At 35.5% G+C, this 20,203-nt stretch overlaps 1 protein-coding gene across 3 annotated transcripts in view; it reads left to right on the top strand.

Moving 5' to 3' along the window:
* PCCA (propionyl-CoA carboxylase subunit alpha) overlaps positions 1–20,203 on the top strand; it is a 356,179-nt gene that overhangs the window by 223,467 nt on the left and 112,509 nt on the right. For all 3 annotated transcript variants that reach the window (XM_082675555.1, XM_082675556.1, XM_082675557.1), the window contains one exon: positions 8,006–8,108. In XM_082675555.1, the coding sequence (XP_082531681.1) occupies positions 8,006–8,108 (103 nt within the window). The remainder of the gene's footprint in view (positions 1–8,005; positions 8,109–20,203) is intronic.

The following is a 20,203-nucleotide window of genomic DNA, read 5'->3' as shown; positions in this document are numbered from 1 at the left end:
GTATGATCAGCTGATTTCAACAGGTATTATGAAGACAATCCAATGGGTAAAGAATCATTGTTTTCAATAAATGCTGCTGGGGTAGCTGGATATCTCCATGTCAGAAATTGAAGTTGGATCCCTCCCTACACTGTGCACAAAAATGAACTTTTAAAAAAAGCATGAAACTAAGAGCGAAGCTACAAAACTCTTAGAAGGAAACATAGGAGTTAATCTTTGTTACTTTTGGTTAGTCAGTGATTTCTTATGTAAGAGCCAAGTGCATAAGCAACAAAAGAAAAAAAATAGATAAATTGTATTGCATCAAAATTAAGAGTTTTTGTGTTTTAAAGGACAGCATCAAGTAAGTGAAAAGACAGCCTACAGAATGGAGGAAAATACTTGCAAATCATATATTTGATAAGAGATTTTTGTCTAGAATATATAAAGAATTCTTATAACTCAATAATAAAAAAGACAACCCAATTAGAAAATGGGCAAAGGAATGAATATAAATTTTTCCAGCGGAGATATACATACAAATGGTCAACAAGCCCATGAAAAGATGCTCAGCATCACTAGTTATTAGGGAAATGCAAATCAAAATCAAAATGAGATACCACTTTACATACACTAGGCTGACTATAATCAAAAAGACAATAACAAGGTGTTGCTGATGATGTGGAGAAATTGGGACACTTATACATTCCAGGTGGAAATTTATGAGTAAAATGATGCAAACCTGGAAATAATTTGGCAGTTTCTCAAAATGTAAGACAGCATCACATGACCCAGCTATTCCACTCTCAGCTATATATACCCATGGGAAATTAACCCATATGTCCACACGAATGTTGTATACAAATGTTCATAGTGGGCATTTTTCATAATAAGCAGGCAGTGGAAACGTCCATGAAGTGATTAATAGATATATAATGTTAAATAAAATGCGGTGTATTTATAGAATGGAATATTATTCAGTAATAAAAATAAATGAGATACTTCATACAACATGAGTGAAATTTGAAAACACTATGCTAAATGAAATAAGGCAGGCACAAAAGACTACAAATTTTATGATTCATTATATATGAAATGTCTAGAATAAGCAAAGTGTAGAAATAGAGTGTGCATTAGTAGCTGCATAGGCCAGAGGGGGAAATGTGAAATGACCGCTAATGGGTCCAAAGTTTCCTTTTGGGTTTATGAAAATGTTTTAAAATTGGTTGTGGTGATGGATACACAACTCTGTGAATATACTAAAAACCAATGCATTGTACACTTCAGGTGAGTTCAGTTTATGATGTGTGAATTTTATGTCACTAAAGCTGTTTATAATTTTTAAAAATTATTATATATGTTATATTTAAGAATTTATTTTCCTGATGGTGTAAAAGAAGTTCAAATTTTAGGAATTAAAATGAGACATCATTGTATCTTCTAGCATGATGGCGTTTTCTTTAAGAATATTTCTTCTGTAATTACAAAAGACATGGAGGAACCTTAAATGCATAATGCTAAACGAAAAGAAGCCAATCTGAAAAGGCTACGTTCCGTATGATTCTAGCTGTACAACATTCTGGAAAAGGCAAAACTGTGGAGACAGTAAAGATCAGTGGTTGTCAGGGATTCGGTGGGGGTAAGGATGGGAGGTTGAATAGGTAGAGCACGGGATTCTTTAGAGCAGTGCAACTATTCTGTATGATACCTTAATGGTAGATACATGTCCTAATACATTTGTTCAGACCCTAGAATGTACAACACAAACAGTGATCCCTGTGGACATTAGTTAATAATAATAATGCATCAGCTTTGGTTCATCAGTTGTCACAGATGTACTGCACTAATGCAGGATGTTAATTAACAGGGATACTGTGTCGGGTGGGGTGAGTGAGGGTATGTTTAGGAAAATCTTTGTGCTTCCTGCTGAAGTTTTCTGAAAACCTTAAACTGCTGTAAAAGATTAAAAATTAATTTTTTAATTAAAAATTCTCCTGAAGGTAAGATTTTTTAAGAAAATTAATAAGCAAGCCACAGGGGGGAGAACATATTAATAATACATAAATCTGACAAAGGCTTTCTATCTGAAGTAAAGAACTCCTGCAAATCGGTAATAATAATGCCAACATCCTAATACAAAATGGGCAAAAACTTGAATACAAGTGGCCAATAAGCACTAATGTGTAGGTGTTCAACATTATTAGTCCTAAGGGAAATGCATATGAAGAGTTGTGGTTTCTCAGCCTCCAGTCTGGCTAGGGTAGGACTAACACAGGCAAATGGTGGCAAGGCTGTGGAGCAAACTCCATTGCTGATGGGAGTATAGGTATGTTTTAATACTTTGGAAAACAGTTTGGCAGTTTTTGTAAAATTAAACATACGTTCACTGTAGAATTTCCACTCTTAGATTTTTTACACACAAGAAATGAAAACGTAAGTCCTCAAAAAAGACTTGTACAAAGAATGTTTATAGCGGCTTTGTTCCATAAGAGTCCCAAACTGGAAACAACCCAAATGACCATCAACAAAAGGGTGAACACATTTTAGTATGCTTGTATTATACAGTAGAGTACTACTCTGCAATCGAAAAAGAATGAATGATTCAACTTGAATGAACCTCAGAAGAATTATAGTGGGCAAAAACCACACATGAGAGTGCATATTTTTGAAGTTTGTTTATGTGACACTATTGTTGAACTGTTGTGGGGAAGATAAATGATGGAACTTAAGGTTTTTGAATTTCACTGTATGTAAATTGTATATTAATATTGAATAACAGGTTGTTGAAATAATAGAGGTGGACTTCAGATATTATTGCACCAAATTATGATAATGATGATAGTGTCTCTTATTTAGCCTTTATGTGCCAAGCACCAGTCTAACCATTTTATACCTTTTACTTCATTTAATCAACACGTGAATTAAGTATTCTTATTGTCTTTGTCTTACTGACAAGGAAACTGAGGCACAAGGAGTATAGTAACTTGTAAAGGTCATGTAGCTTTTGTGGTCAGTGATCAATCAGTCAGACTCTAGGGCCTGCAGGGGTGATGGTTAATCACCACCATCATTGTCTTTCTTCACTAGTTGTGCCCAAAGTTCAAATTGAGAACTATAAACCCTTACTGGTGGAAGAAGAAAATAGGGTTTGCATAATATTAAAATCTGTTTAAGATTATAAGTCATACTATCCATTTGTAGATTCAGATATCATTTGTGTAATGCTAAGACTCCAGACTTGGTAATGTTCCTTAACTCTTTCTAGCACTATTTTGTGATACACATTCTTCTACACAGTGTCCTACATTCTAATGTACACATTTTAAACTGCATACAGTCTGAAGTCTATTCCTCCACTATGACAAGTTCTAGCTTTGAAGAGGTTCTCTGAAAATGCTGCTTTTATCTTTCTTCTGCAGTGATGAACTTTAATGTTGGAGTGTTGTAAGTTCTCACATAATAAGGCTTAGATTTTTGTTTGGTTTGGCAGTAGACTTCTGTTTAAAATTCTTTTAATCTGTTCATTCCATGCTTTGTGTATTCATTTTGATAGCTGATGGCTCTGTGAAGAATTTTATGTGAATTTATCACACTAATAAAACTCTTCCTCCATCCCAACTTGCTAAAAGTGGGGTTTTCAGCGAATTGTTGAATTTTTGTCTTCTTTGGGTTTTTTTTTTTTTCCTGGAGGAAATAAGACACAATTCATACGCTAGATCTAAAGTTTCATTAAAATTGCTTATGCCCTGTCTCAGGCATTTTAAGTGGGCCATCTGTCTAAACATCTCTCTCCTTTTTTTTCTGATCATTTCCTCGACTTATTCATGAGCCATGGGAGGGCTCCTTTGTAGTCTCCATGTAGCTGGTTCTGTCTACCCCCACTGAATACATCTATGTGCTTGCATAACATATCTTTTCACCATGCTGGAAATTCTCTGAACTTGGTGCAGATGAATGGCCCACTTTTCTGAAGGCCTTTTTCTTCCTGCAAAGATTTGTATGCAGAAGCTGACCTCTGCAGCCGTGGAATGCAGCATATTATTCTTGATCATTTTACAGACCACCCACTGTGAAAGTTATGATGAAGGATTGCTTAATGATTCTTTGACCACTAACATTGTTTTAACTCAGTATTTCACTCCTAAATAGGTAATGGCACAATTGTAAACCAGCATTTCTGAGTGTCTGACACTATGGTTTTGAGATGCTTATAATCCTTGATAACTAAAGATGCTGTTAGTTATGTTTACACAAAATCTGCTTTAACAAATGACATGCAATAGCAACATACTTGAGTTAGTATTCCTTGCACCTTTTTGAGTAAAATATTCCAATAAGTTTAAATGTATTAGCATTAACATTTGTGACAGTCAGCTGACAGCTTTTTACCATAAAATGTAGAAAAATTTAGTTTAATTGAGCATATTCATTTTGGCTGACTGATGATAATCAAAGTGGACAGGTCTGGGTAAGAGCTGTTATTTGATTTGCTTTGTGAGTAGCTGTTTATGTGAATTCCTTTTTACTGGTTTGTTTGTTTGTTTTTGAAGTAGTAGCTTAAATGGTATCAGCTTTCCAGTTAACTAATAAGTCACATAGATGAAATTTTTGATCAGATGGCAGCCTGTTTCACTAGACAGACACTTCAGTAGAGGGGGCTGTTTTCTGTATATCATTACTACAGTGAGTTGAGTAAAGCTCCAAGACTCCCACCCCTACCCCCCCTTTCAGCGAGTTGTTCATAAAATCTTCTTTGAGACTATTTTGGATTTAGTGAAGAAATATAATTCTTTTTTAAAATTTAAAATATAACTTTAGGTAATTATTATCATTATAGACATGTTTGTGCTGGTGGACTTAATTTCATTGTTTTGAAATAATTCTTGTTAATCTGGTTTCAGTAATTTTGCAGAAATAGAGCACATATACTTTCAGGTTGATATGTATTATTATCTTTATTTATAGTTATAGTTTATTTCTATTGTAGAGCTTATTGATATTTATATTGGGCATATATGCCCAACCCCATCCATTTTATTCAAAAACAAAACAAAACAAACTACTTTCAAACTTATGTAAAGCCAGAAGGAATCATAGCAAACTTTGTTTGTAGAAGAGTGAACTCATATAAAGAGATTCCACAGTTTGTCCGTCTTTTCTTAGTGTCTCAAGGTCTTGCTTTCACAGAGAAGCCTCTTTCTATATGGTTAGAAAAGTGCTGCTTCAGGAGTCGTATGCTCAGAAGCAGCAGCCGCTTTCCCCTGTTATCTCACCAACTCTGCTCTGATCCTTATTTTACAGGTGTGGAAATTTTGGTTCAAAAGGATTGAATGAGCTCCTGGTACAATGCTAGTAAGAGAACGGGCTGAGATCAGACCTCAGCATTTCAACTCAGAAGAGCCTATGCTCTCTCTACAGGTCCTCTTGGGGCAGGTTCTAACACATATGAAACAGATGTGGATCAAAATAAAACAGTGGAAAAATAAATAGTAGTTAGGTTCCAAAGAGTGGCGACTACATCTCGCCACCATCTGTAAGATTGCTTTCTGTGGGAAAATGTGTTCTGCTTTTGAACAGGATGTCAGGATCAACAACTTCCCAAGAAGCCTCTTGGGAAATTGGGCTCCACATTTACTTGAAAGACTTATTGGGCCACTGAATTGTGAAAAGTATTAAGCGTATACTAGAGGTTAAATAGAAGGGAGTTCACTGAAGTTTGTACTATAATTAGGTGAGGAAGATAAATATTCTTTTTGAAAAATCTGTTAGTTTGAGAAGCAGAGAGAAGGAATCTAAAGTTTCCTTAATGAGATTTCAGTTATGGGGGAGAACAAGAGTATAGGAGTATATCATCGTAATAAAAATGAACACTTATATGCATTATTTAATTTTATCCTCAATACATCACTATGATGCAGACGCTATTACATCTTAATTTTATACGTAAGGAAACAGACTTTTGCTCAAGCTCAGAGCTGATTAATGACAGAGCTGGGTTTTCTGCCAACTTCGGCAAGTCATTGGCGCCTGAGCTTGTAGCCACTGTGCTTGGTTACCCCACTCATGACAGCTTGGCTCAGTTCGGTTTGTGAAGGAATTTCAGGCCTTGGCCCAGCCGGATGTACAAGTCAGAGAATAATTAGAAATAAAATGAAATGCAAAGAGTGGGGACTTATTTTGTAAGAAACTTGAATGATAGGTTGATTAATTAAGGTTTAACCTGGTGTAAAATAGAAAACCACGGAACAGTCTTGAACAGGAGAGTGATCTAATTATCGAGGATAGCAGAGTCCAGAAAGCCAGGCTGCACAGAAATCTAGCCATGAGGTTGTTTCTGTCATCGCAGTACTCCTGAGAGGATGGGGTGTTAACCTCATTTGAAGTTGTACCAGGTGAGCATAGTGAGGTCATCCACACAGTCCCAGGCAGCCTGGGAGCTCAAGGCTCGCTCTCCTTCAGTGGCTCACAATGTGTCCCTGGGGAGACATGGTGTCTCCTGTGAGGGGCTTGGCACCTAGTGAATGCTCCACTGCTTCTTTCCCACTTTCCCGTCAGCCCTTTCTCCCCAGCCTGTGCTGAGGTTTGGGGATATAAAATAAGGCATGATCTTGGGCTTTTAGGAGCTCACAGGCCAATGGGGGAGACAAACATGAACAAACAAATGCCCTGTGGACAAGATGCCAACAGAGGCCAACCTGGATCGCAGAGTCACCCTCCTCCTTTCCCTCCTCTCTGCCTCATATGCCTTCTCCCTCTCTCTCTCCCCCCACTTCCTGTCCTTCTTCTCTCCTCCCTTGTTATTCTTTCAAGCTCTCATGCATGAAGCTCTGTCCTCTGAAACAATCCTCTTCAAATTGCCAAAAAAGAATCTTCCAGACCTACAGTGTGCATTAGTCTTGATTTGTTTATGCATTTTTTTAAACTTTAATTTTTATCTGTGTAGTATTAAAAACATTTTCTTCATCTTCAGAAAATAATTCAGTAAGTAGTGTGCTGAATACAAATATTCACCTAAACTTATTAATCATCCTCCATTAGACATCGTGACTAGAGGTGATTTGATTCTAATCATAATTTTTTTGACTATGACTTCTTTTTATTGACTACACAGAGACTCGTTTGAAATTCAGGGGGGTGTTATATTAAAACGTAGCCTGCAACATTTTTTTAGAACTAAGAATTAAGCCAGAGTCTTGATACTGCATGTTTAGTGCTTAGTCAGTATTACTTCACAACTATAAATAATGTAAATATGCCATACTTAAATTAGGTTAATTCAGAAATCATTAAAATTTTGTTACTTTAAAAATTGGGGAGAAACATTTGTATTCCAAAAATGTTTTTTGTTGGCTGCTTGTCCCAATTTTTCTGGAGCACGTAATATTGATCATTCACAGGAAAAGACCTGTGTGTTAAGACTAGCATCACTGATGTTGTTTTCTCACCCAGACAAACAAACAAACAAGAAACTGAAACAAAACAATTGGACACAAGGAAACTTTTGGAGGTGATGGATATGTTTATTACCTTGATTGTGGTGATGGTAACATGAGTGAATAAATATGTCCAAATGCATCAAATTGTATACATGTGCAGTTTTTTGCATACGAATTATAACTCAACCTGAAAAAAAGAAAAGATTAGCATTGTAAGGTTTTAAAAACAGTCTTGAACAATGACCAAATATTGAAAAGAAATTAACATTGCTTAAAGGAGATTAATTTTTGAAGGACTGTCAGAATTAAGCAGCTCAAATTCATAGACGAGGTGATGGTACCACAATTATTTCAGAATGACTGCTGTTGTCTTTGGAGTGTCTGTGTGTGTGTGTGTGTGTGTGTGTGCTTTTTTGGTTTTAATCTCTCTAGTTTCCACATTAAAGCTTTTTTTCCAAGAATAGAATGTTCTGAAATGCAGTGTTTGGCGGTTTTACTCCGCACACTTAATGTCAAAGGAAAATCAGTTTACTGAGAGAGGATAATATAAAATTACTAACTCTTTTTCTTTTCTTTTCTTTCTACTTCAGAGTGCCTATTGTAAAACCACAAGTGGCCAACTGGGAGCTCTCAGTAAAATTGCATGATGAAGTTTATACTGTCGTAGCATCCAACAGTGGGCCAACATTCTCTGTGAGTTTTATTTTTGATAATCTTGAAATTACCTGTGAATATTTAAAACAATTTTTAACATATTCCATGAGTCTCATCTTTTGAATCTACGACATAGCTATGTATCTGTTTCATCTTCTTTAGGAAGCTGAATGTAAATGGAAATTTTTGTCTCTTATGTTAAAGAGGAAATGTATTCCCAGACTCAGCCACATTCTAAACCCACTTCCTGACACCTGATTCATTTTTCTTTTGTTATTGAAAAGTAATACTTTTGCCTTTGTTATAGAGAAGAGCATCTTTAATGATAATTCCAAATGTATGATAGCTGTGTTTCTTTTTCTTTTTTTTTTTTTTTGGTACGGGAGCCTCTCACTGTTGTGGCCTCTCCCGTTGCGGAGCACAGGCTCTGGACGCTCAGGCTCCGCGGCCATGGCTCACGGGCCCAGCCACTCCGTGGCATGTGGGATCTTCCCAGACCGGGGCACAAACCCGTGTCCCCTGCATCGGCAGGCGGACTCTCAACCACTGTGCCACCAGGGAAGCCCTGTGTTTCTTTTAAAACAAGTAATCTGAAGCCTCATATAACATTTTCTAGAGATTTCATGTTGTGAGACATTCTTTAGGCTAAATTTACCTGACAGTGACATTGCTTTTGTCTAGAAGAACTTAAACGCCTTGGATAGTATCCATGACAGAACTGCTTTAGTTTAAGATTGATCTTCTGTGGTATGAATGACATGTTTAAATTCTGTGGTTTAAGATTGCCAGAAAAATACCATGAGGAGTTACTGTTTTATTTTTATTTATTTATTTATTTATTTATTTATTTGGGCCACACGGCTTGTGGGATATTAGTTCCCCGCAGGGATTGAACCTGGGCCCCAGCAGTGAAAGTGCCAAGTCCTAACCACTGGACCACCAGGAAATTCCCAAGAGTTACTATTATAACTTGGGTCCTTTTATACTTTCAGCATGAACTCACAGAAGCTGCTATATAGTTATATAGTTAGTATAATGAATATTATATGTTCATTATATATAGTACATAAGTTAGTATAATGAATATTAATCTACATTTCTCCTCTCATGGCTAAGTTGCATTGAAATGTCATATTATTGGGGGAAAATGACTTTTCATCAAAAGGTTTAAGCAGGATATGAAAATCAAAATAATATAATTTCATTGAAACAACACCCAGAGAGGCTCGAAGTATATGGCAGATTCTTGATCCCAAGTAGAAAACACTGCATCAAGAATTAATGAGAATTCATTTATTCAGCAAATACTTATTACATGCCTACCGTGTGCTAGGTTAAGTATGAGGCTGTTACACTGGAGAAGGTGACATTCTATGTGATCATCAGAGTCACAAGTAAATGAGATTAATTCCTGAATTAAGGGTGGTCTCCTTGGTTGTCTTTAAATTTTGTGATTCATTCTGTATGCCAAAATTGGTAAAGCATTTGTTACTTAAAAGATATTTCGCTCAACTGTCTTAAAATGAAAACTATGATAGAGTTCAACAGTGGTCTTATGATACATTTTGTGTGAATTTATGTGATTCTTTATGTTCCTCCTTTCTATCTGATTATTTTAAAAAATAGCTTTGTAAGTGGACACTTAACTACATCCGGTTGAGTAACAAATTACATGTATTGAATAGTAAAAAATATTATAGTGTAGCATTTTCCTCAGGGAAGGTTAACTCTACAAAAATGTAGACTTTAGCATAATTTTCAGTTCTGTACTGAGTCACCACTGAAGTGTTATTCTTAATCTGATACTCTGATACAATGTTTCTCTAAGCAGTGCCTTGCCTTAATGAGAAAACTGCCCAGATTACTTCTTAGAGCTGTTATTTCTTTGGGCTTGTTTCAGATTCCGTGTTGGAAAGCTAGAGACCATTGGCTTGACAGCTCAAGTGGTGTCTTTTGAATTTTTCCTGTAGAATTACCCCCTGTTTTACTTTTTAGCTCATGAAGAAAGTAGGTTTATTTAAAAAACACATCAAAATTAATGCATTAAAAATTTCCCTGGAAAATATCCACCTTGATATATAGTATCAAAAACTACTTCCTGTATGTATTGGCTTAGCTACTATCAGAAGCATCAAACCTAATAAAAATGGAGTATTACTGATAGTATAGCCCTTTTTCCTAACTGTATTTGGACTGAGCTTCATTTGACATCAGTACTATGAAAGGATACAAGCTGAATAGTGTCACCCTCTGCCACATCAACAGAAAATTAATCAGTCTAGAGGTGACAGTCCAGGTTAATGACCCAAGAGGTAGTACACATTTGTTTACCTCACAGTAATGTGGTCATGTTTTCTAAAGTTCTTTTATTAAAAACTTTTTAAAAATTACAAGGTATTTCAAATGAGGAAAATATAGCAAATGTACAAATCTGCTCTGTAGGTCTCCTATTACAACAGAAAAACACCCCTAGATACAGCTAAATCTCTTCTTTACATCATCCCATCTGCCTCTTCCTCCCTAGCGGTGACAGCTGTCCTGAAGGTATCATGTGTCTTTCTTGTACATGTTGTTACACTTCAGTGTGCCATAATAATAGTGAAACATTTCACGTACCGTAATCATAGTCAAAAAGAAAATTGTGAAAAATATATATACTTAATGATACCATTTATGTAAGATTTAAAAATACACAAAGCAAAAATAGTTCAATTTACAATAGCACCAAAAAGAATAAGATTACTTAGGAATAAACTTAAGACGTAGAGGACAAAGACTTGTACACTGGAAACAACAAAATGTTGCTGAAAGAAATTAAAGAGGACACAAATAAATGGAAAGCCATCTCATGTTCATGTATTGGAAGACTTAATGTTGCTATAAATGTTAATATTATCCAAAGCGATCTACAGATTCAGTGTCATCCCTATTAAAATCCCAGCTGAGTTTTTGCAGAAATGAAGAAAAATCCAGAAATTCACATGGAATCTCAAGGGACCCCAAATAGTTAAAACAATTTTGAAAAAGAAGAACAAAGTTGGAGAGCTCACACTTCCTGATTTCAAAATTTATTACAAAACTGTAGTAATCAAAACTGTGGTATACTAGTAAGACAGACACATAGACCAACAGAATAGAATTGAGAGCCAGAAATAAACCCTTGGATATATAATCAAGTGATTTTTAAAAAATAAATTTATTTATTTACTTATTTATTATTTTTGGCTGCATTGGGTTTTTGTTGCTGTGTGCGGGCTTTTCTCTAGTTGCGGCGAGCAGGGGCTGCTCTTTGTTGCAGTGCGAGGGCTTCTCATTGTGGTGCCTTCTTTTGTTGTGGAGCACCAGCTCTAGAGTGCAGGCTCAGTAGTTGTGGCGCACAGGCTTAGTTGCTCTGCGGCATGTGGGATCTTCCCAGACCAGGGCTCGAACCCTTGTCCCCTGCATTGGCAGGCAGATTCTTAACCACTGTGCCACCAGGGAAGTCCCTATAATCAAGTGATTTTTGACAGGAGTGCCAAGACCATTCCATAAGGAAAGGACAGTCTTTTAAACAAATAGTAGTGGGAAAAGTGGATATCCACATGCAAAAGAATGAAGTTGGACTCTTACCTTACACCTCATGCAAAATTAACTCAAAATCTATTGAAGACCTAAATGTAAAAGCTAAAGCTGTAAAACTCTTAGAAGAAAATAGGAGAAAATCCTCATGATGTTGGATTTGATGATAATTTCTTGGGTATGACATCAAAAGCATAGGCAGCAAAAGAAAAATACTTAAGTTAGACTACATCAAAATTTAAAACTTTTGTGCATCAAAGGCAACGAGTGAAAAGGCAATCCATGGAATGGGAGAAAATATTTGCATATATTTGATATATTTCCATATTATTCAGAATATATAAAGAACTCAACAGCCGAAGAAACAACCTGATTTAAAAATGGGCAACGGACTTGAATAGACATTTCTCCAAAGAAGATATACAGATGACCAACAAGCACATGAAAAGATGCTCGACATTGCTGATCATTAAGGAAACACAAATAAAAACTATAATTGAAGATAACTCACAGCAGTTAGGATGGCCGCCATTAAAAAAAGAAGGAAAAAACCCCCACAAAAACTCCAGAAAATAATAAGTGCTGGTGAGGAGGAGAGAAACTGGAACCCTTGTGCACTCTTGGTGCAGCTGCTGTGGAAGACAGTATTGTGGTTCTTCAAAAAAATTAAAAGTAGAGCTATCATATGATCCAGCAATTCCACTGCTAGGTGTTTATCCAAAAAATTGAAAGCGGGGTCTTGAAGAGATATTTGCACACTCATGTTTAGCAGCCTTATTCACAATAGCCAAGAGGTGGAAGCAAGCCAAGGGTCCAGTGACAAGTGAATGGGTAAATAAAATATGTTATGTACATGAAATGAAATATTATTTAGCCTTTAAAAGGAAGAAAATTCTGACACCTTTTGTCACAATTCATTACAAATTTGATACAAACCAATGCAAATTAGTATTTTAGTGAAAAAAGTTTTAAAGTAGGGAGGATGAAAATTTGGGGAAATAAAGCAATGAAGAAGCAGTAGAAGATAAAGTATTTTATGCGTTTTAGGTTTTTATTCTAACTGAATACAAGTGTCAGAATGAATAGCAGAATTAAGAAGTATATGACCTGGTAAATACAAAGTTGAAATATTATGTAGCTTATTAAAATGATAAACTCATAAATGTAAAAAATAAATTGATTTTTTTATCTATAATATTTTCATGATTTCCTTCTGGATTCCCAAGATGTTTTCCACTTCTCTTTTATTCTGCATAACACAAAACTGCTCAAAATAGTTCAGGATAAAAGAAAAGAATAATGTGTTTATCTTAAAGATGATGGACTAAATTCATATTGAAGACAATTCACTTTGAAGAAAAATGTCAGAGTACTCTTGATGTGAAGAAAATTAGCTTAGGAATTTGGCCTTCCCAAGGATGAAAAAATGAGCACTGTACATGCACTGAAAAAAATTTTTTGTCCAATATTTCATGTTAACTACTAATAAACTAGAAAAAAGTTATATATGATCCTCGATATTGAATTAGATATTCTTTGGTACAGTGATCCACTGATAGACATTTTTCTTTTTTTGCGGTACGCGGGCCTCTCACAGGCTCCGGACGCGCAGGCTCAGCGGCCATGGCTCACGGGCCCAGCCGCTCTGCGGCATGTGGGATCTTCCCGGACCGGGGCACGAACCCGTGTCCCCTGCATCGGCAGGCGGACTCTCAACCACTGCGCCACCAGGGAAGCCCTGATAGACATTTTTCTACGGACCTTGTAAACTGCTTCTTAAGAAAAATCAGAATCTTTAGACTATTGAATTTTGGCATATCAATGTAATTTTTGTGCTAATGGTTATGAAGAAAAATCTAAATGATCTAAAATAACATTTAGTATTAAGGTCAAGGAAAATAATACTTTGGTTTTTAAAAAACTCAGTTTATTTTCCTAAATATTTTTTTTCTTTTTTTTTTTTTTTTGCTTCTTATAGAAAGGTCAAAAGGTAACTTTTTGGTAGGCATGAAACTTTGCTACCATTTTAAATTACAGTCACAATCCTTTCATTCTTTCAACTTCAAGTAAGTTTTGTATTGGTAAAATTTATATTAGAAGTTAAATGGCAGGACTTCCCTGGTGGTGCAGTGGTTAAGAATCTGCCTGCCAGTGCAGGGGACATGGGTTCAATCCCTGGCCCTGGAAGATCCCACATGCCGTGGAGCAGCTAAGTCCGTGCGCCACAACTGATGAGCCTGTACTCTAGAGCCCGCGAGCCACAACTTGTGAGCCTGTGCGCCACAACTACTGAAGCTCGCATGCCTAGAGCCCATGCACCACAACAAGAGAAGCCACCGCAATGAGAAGCCCACGCACCGCAACGAAGAGTAACCCCTGCTCTCAGCAGCTAGAGAGAAAGCCTGTGTGCAGCAACAAAGACCCAGGGCAGCCAAAAATAAATTAAAAAAAAAAAAGTTAAAGGGCAAAGATTCACTTCTGGAACAGCAGCAAACCAACTATAATTGCTGAATATTATTAAAAAATCTATGCAGAGTATATGTTGTTGTATGTCGAAAATTCTATGAAACCCATTAAGAAACTACTACAAATAGTAAACAGATTTAGCCAAGGGTACAGGATACAAATTAAATATATAAAAATCAAGTGTATTTCTATGCACTTTCAGTGAACCATCCAAAAATAAAATTACGGAAACCATTTCATTAACAAGAGCATCAAAAGAATAAAATACTTAGGAGTAAATTTAACAAAAGAAATGCAAAACCTATACTGTGAAAACTACAAACTATTGAAAAATCAGATCCAAATAAATAGAGAACATTTCATATTCATGAATTAAATGACTAAATATTTAGATGGCAGTACTTCCCAAATTGGTCTACAGATTCAGTGTAATTCCTATCAGAATCCAAGCTTTATTTTTGTCAGAAATTGGCAAGGTGATACTCTTAACATTCAAATAGAAATGTAAGAAGTCCAGAATAGCGAAAATAATCTTGAAAAAAAGAAGAAAGTTCTTTTTTAGAACTTAGTTCCCCCTTTCAAAACTTACTACAAAATAGTCTTGAAATCAAGACAGTGTAGTATTTGCGTAAAGAAACATACAGATCAATAGAATAAAAATGAGAATCCAGAAGCAAATCTATACATGTATGGTCAAGTGATTTTTGACGAAGGTGCCAAAATAATTCAGTGGGGAAAGTATATAATCTTTTCAACAAATGGTGCTGGAACAATTGGGTATCCATATGTAGAAAAATGAAGTTGGGTCCCTACCCGTAGTGAGTTAATATAAAAAAATTAACCCAAGGGACTTCCCTGGTGGTCCAGTGGTAAAGAATCCGCCTTCCAATGCGGGGGATGCGGGTTCAATCCCTGGTTGGGGGACTAAGATCCCACATGCCACGGGGCAGCTGAACCTGCGCTCCACAACTACTGAGCTCGCGCACCTCAACGAGAGAGCCCGCGTGCCGCAAACCAAAGAGCCCGCGTGCCACAAACTAAAGAGCCCACGTGCTCTGGAGCCCGCACTCCACAACTAGAGAAGAGAAAACCCACATGCCACAACTAGGGAGAAGCCTGCATGCCGCAACAAAAGATCCCGCATGCTTCAGTGAATATTCTGCGTGGTGCAACTAAGACCCAACACAGCGCCCCCCCCCAAAAAAAACACATTAACCCCAAATGGATAAATGATGTAAATAGAGCAACAAAACTTAGAAGAAAACATAGGGGTACATCTTCATGACCTTACATGTGGCATTCGTTTCTTAGATTTGACACCAAAAGCATAAGCAATAAAAGAAAAAAATAGATAAATTGATCTTTGTCAAAATTTAAAACTTTGCTTCAAAGGATACTAACAAGAAATTGAAAAGACAAACCACAGAATGGGAAAAAATATTTGCAAATCATATATCCAGTGAAGCACTTGTATTTAAAGTACTTAAAGAACACTTAAAACTTAATAATAAAGACAGCCCAATATAAAAATGGGCAAAGAACCTAAACAGACATTTCTGAAAGAAAATATCCAGTTGCCAATAAGCAAATGCACAGGTGCTCAAAATCATTAGTCGTCAGGGAAATGCAAGTCAAAACCACAATGAGATATCACCTCACACCCACTAGAATGGCTATAAGAAGAAAGTCAGATAATAACAAATACTGATGAAGATGTAGAGAAATTGGAGCCCTCATACACCGTTGGTGGGAGTGTAAAATGGTACAACCACTTTGGAAAACAATCTCACATTTCCTCAAAAGGTTAAACATCTGGGTTATCCAGAACCTTGACTCAGTTCTCTCATGAGTATTTTATCATGAATATTTAACTAAGTATTTTTAGACTTATTTATATCCTTGTTACTGTGGTGGATATATTTTACCTTTTAAATAATATTTCAAATAATAATCTTTCCAAATAATAGTTATCGGGCTAGATGTCAGCAACTAAAAGACAAATTAAATAGTATATGTTTGTTTATCCTTTCTGAAAATAATTTGATAACATTGATATTCTCCAGTCTAGTAATTCTACATCTAGATATCCATCCCAAGGAAGCAGTGAAAATTTGCTAATATGAACATGGTATTGTGTTGGGGGGGGGAAAAGATGAATTAATGGCAGTTTACCTTAGAAATATCCACGTAAACAGTCTCTGCTTATGATGGTAAAGGAGACTTGAAAGTGATTAAAATACAGAGATAAATGCTTTAATGGAGGTGCCTTCAACTAATTAATAATTAAATCCGTGAGAAAGAGAGAACTAAGGACTCAGCTGCCTGGGGGAAAGAAAAGATGTAGGAGGAGATGAAGAAGTTCTAGATGGCAGAGATGACTAATGAATAACCATTTAGAACATGATTTATACATAAGCCAGAACTTGCCTCTAAGTCAGAGTATAAGAAGGTGAGGAAAAACATTGGGACATGGTGGCATGGGAGAGCAAAGCTTGTTGAAAAATCAGACATCTTTTATAGATAATTTTAGTTTTTTATTATGGGAGTATTTTTCTTTATTGTTATTTTCCAGAAATAGTAGAGTGAGAAAAGGATTTCCCTGTCTTATTGTAGTTGTAGTATTGGTTTTGATACTTACTTTAGCCTATTCAAAGGTATTTTCATGAGGCAACTGATTACTGTGGTCTGTTCTATTGAGTATGTTCCTTGTCTCAAGCACTGTGGTAAACACTTTACATATGTTGTTCTAAATGGGATAGTGGTAAGCCACAAGGTAGACGTTATTAGCCTTAGTTTACAGAAGAGTTGGAAACGGAGGTTCAGAAATACTAAGTAAGGTAGCTGAAGTCACACAGCTTGGGAGTGTAGAATCTAAGATTAAACGCAGGTCAGTATGATTCCAAGGCCTGTGAACTGGTACCTCTCTGTATCTAACTTTACAAAGTAGTTTTGCTAGAGAAAATTCTGAGAAATAGTAGCACTGACATGGAAAATTAGCTCTGTCAGACGTGGATAAATCTTTGTTAATATAAGGAATAATACACTTCTAGCCAGAACAGTTTTGTCACATGATGAGAGGAATTTTCTTTGTGATTGTTGAACATTGAGGCTCAAGTCATACCATTTAAAGGAAGCATGGAAGGCATTGCAAGGACATGAATGAATCACACAGTATTACACACACAATGTACAGTTTTACAAAATATACAATTAGAGATACTGGTTAAGAGTAACTGTCAGAAAGCATTTTTAGTATCTTATTACCTCTTGTAGATGTTAACGTATTTTTCAAATTATGTTAAAATTCAAAATATTGATTTTTAGTGGTGATTTTACAGTCTTGTCCAAGTAAGTAATAATTTTTTAGAGCCATACAAGGTTTGAAATAGGTAAGATTTTTTGCATCTAAAAGGTTTTGTTTGTGCTTTCATTTTGTTTCAATAACGTTCATTTTGGTTGATGTAAAGTTGTCTCAACTTTAGATGCTTGTGGTGGAGGGAGGGAAATGTTTTGTAGTAGTCATATCATTGAAATTACCAACGTATATTTTTCTTCTCAAAGAAAGGATATGGTGATGAACATAAGAATAAAAAATAATAATTACATATGGATGCATAATAAGAAATAATTATATACGCATTGTTTGAGGTTTTTCTTTCTCTAATATAGCCAACCCTTTCCCATTTGTTCTACCACCATGCATTTTGTTCTAGATTTCTTGACTAAGAAAACATTCCACCAGAGTTTGTTTTGATATTCAGAGAACATTTTGAAATTGTGGTTTTAAGTAGAGCTATTTAAGTATTTTTGTGTAACATTTTCATAAAGATGAAGAATTAAATGAACTTAGCGTATACCAATAAATAATCTTGTGCACAAATTAACATTTTCTTTATGTTTTCAAATATTAATGAAAAGAACCTTAAATGTATCTTCAGTAGAGTTTATACCTGCATTGTACGTCATAATCTGTTTCTTTTATCCCATTTGTAGAGAGTAATGCTAAATCATGCAGTTACTGGAATTTGTATAGGGACATGGTAAGAATCATGGTTGTTCTTCTAAAGAAATAATTTTCAAATACCCTTCTTAGGGAAAAAACATTATTATATCTGTCCCTTTGCCTCTATGGTCAATTTTTAGAATAGACTCTTATTCTTGAACATAAAAAGGACAATAGCAAACAAAGTCAGATAACTATTACATTTATATCTATGGTAGACTTTTTAATAAAAATTTATCTATGGCTTAAGTGTATAGTAGGCAAACAGAAAAAGAAAAGAACATTTTTGTAGTAGCATTTTAAAATGAATGCCAGAGTGGGGAATTCCCCGACGGTCCAGTGGTTAGGACTCCGCACTTCTACTGCAGGAGGCAAGGGTTCAATCCTTGGTTGGGAAGCTTAATATCCCACATGCCACACGGAGCGGCAAAAATAATAATAATAAAATGAATACCATAGTACTGTTAGAGGCTTATAATAAAAGACTATAATCCTATTTATAGTGCATGATAAATGATAGAAAATTGAAGCAAGTTTTCAAAGTTATGCAATATTTTATATTTAAAATATTTATTTCATTTTTTTTTCTTGTGACAGTAATTCAGTGTTATGATCATGTTATCTACTTCTCTTATTAGGTAATTTTTTCACTTGGACCTTTTTCCCTCCTGTTTTTAAAGCTGTCCTAGACAAAACAACAAAAAATATTATCCTATTTGAGGAAAATATTTTCTGTTAATGGATTTTTTTAATGGAAACATATAATGTATAAAAATGGAATTCTTTCACTTTGGCAAAAACATTTGTTTTCCTGATAAAATTACTTGTCCATTTGAGAAAAAAATTACTGAGAAGATAAGTCAAGGTAATGCTAAAAAAAAAAGTTAAATTTTTCTGCTAAAACTATAAAACCATCATAAGTAAAGCCAATACAGAAGTCAGCAGACCAGAGGGAAAGTTTGTAGCTTATTTTAGTGACAAAAGGGGAGTGTTCTTAGTGTATAAAGAACTCTTACAAATCAATATGAAAAAGACGAACCACCCAGGCAAAAAAATGTTCAAAGATGGTTTGTAGCAAAGGAAATATAAATGGCTCCTGCGCAATGACAAAATGTGCTAAACTATACAGAGAAATTCAAGTTAAAATACTGTTTTTCACCTACATTTTGACAAACATGAAAATTTTGATAATTTCTAATTTTATTAGGTTGTAGGAAAATAGGCCCACATATATTATTGGTAGGTGTATAAATTGATAAAAGCCTCCATGGAGAACAATTTGGCAGTGAATTTATACTACAGGATATATTCACATGTGGGAGATACACAAGTATGTTCACAGCAGTATATTGTGTGTAACAGCAGGAGACTGGAGACAACTGAAATGCCCATCAAAATGGGATAATTAAATAAGTATAGTACATACTTACAGTGTGTGTAAGTACATCCATATTCTTGAACTACTGTATAGCCATTAAAAAGGATTTGAATGTTCCGTATGTGCTGATATATTAAGTGACAGAAGCAGTATACTTTTATTTGTGTAAAAAATAATGTATATGTTTATGCTTGTTATGTGTATAAAATATCTTTGGAAGGAACCACAAGAAACTAATAATTGTGGTTGCCTTTGAATTGGGAGCTGGATGGCTGACCCCATGACAGAAGTAAGAAGGATACATACCATATACTATTAATAGATGTCTTGTTAGTACTTTTTGAATTTTGAACCCTGTATATGTATTACCGAATACCCCCTCCCCCCCAAAAAAGGGGGTTTCAAAACTTTGCAGTGGAAGGGTCTGGAAGATATGAGACTGTTGAAATAATGGAATTTTAGTCACCTACCACGAAACTTCTGCAATGCTTGGGCCATCCAGGGAAGTAGATGAGCAGCTGGCTCATTGAATAAAGAACCCTGGTGTTACACATATAAGTACCTCAAGTGCAATTACTGGAACTCCTTTAGCTAGCACACTGAACTTGGAGGTAGTTGCTGGAGATCACATAATAGGCTGTGTTAAGAGGTTGATCTAATCTGAATTAAGAAACTGGAAAAAGCAAAGAATGGACTGTACCATGGGTGGGAGAAAAGAAGTTGAGTCAG

The sequence above is a fragment of the Grampus griseus genome (assembly GCF_964374135.1).
Source record: "Grampus griseus genome assembly, chromosome: 18".
In the NCBI taxonomy this organism is placed as follows: Eukaryota; Metazoa; Chordata; class Mammalia; order Artiodactyla; family Delphinidae; genus Grampus; species Grampus griseus.
This window is presented reverse-complemented; position numbering and strand designations above follow the sequence as displayed.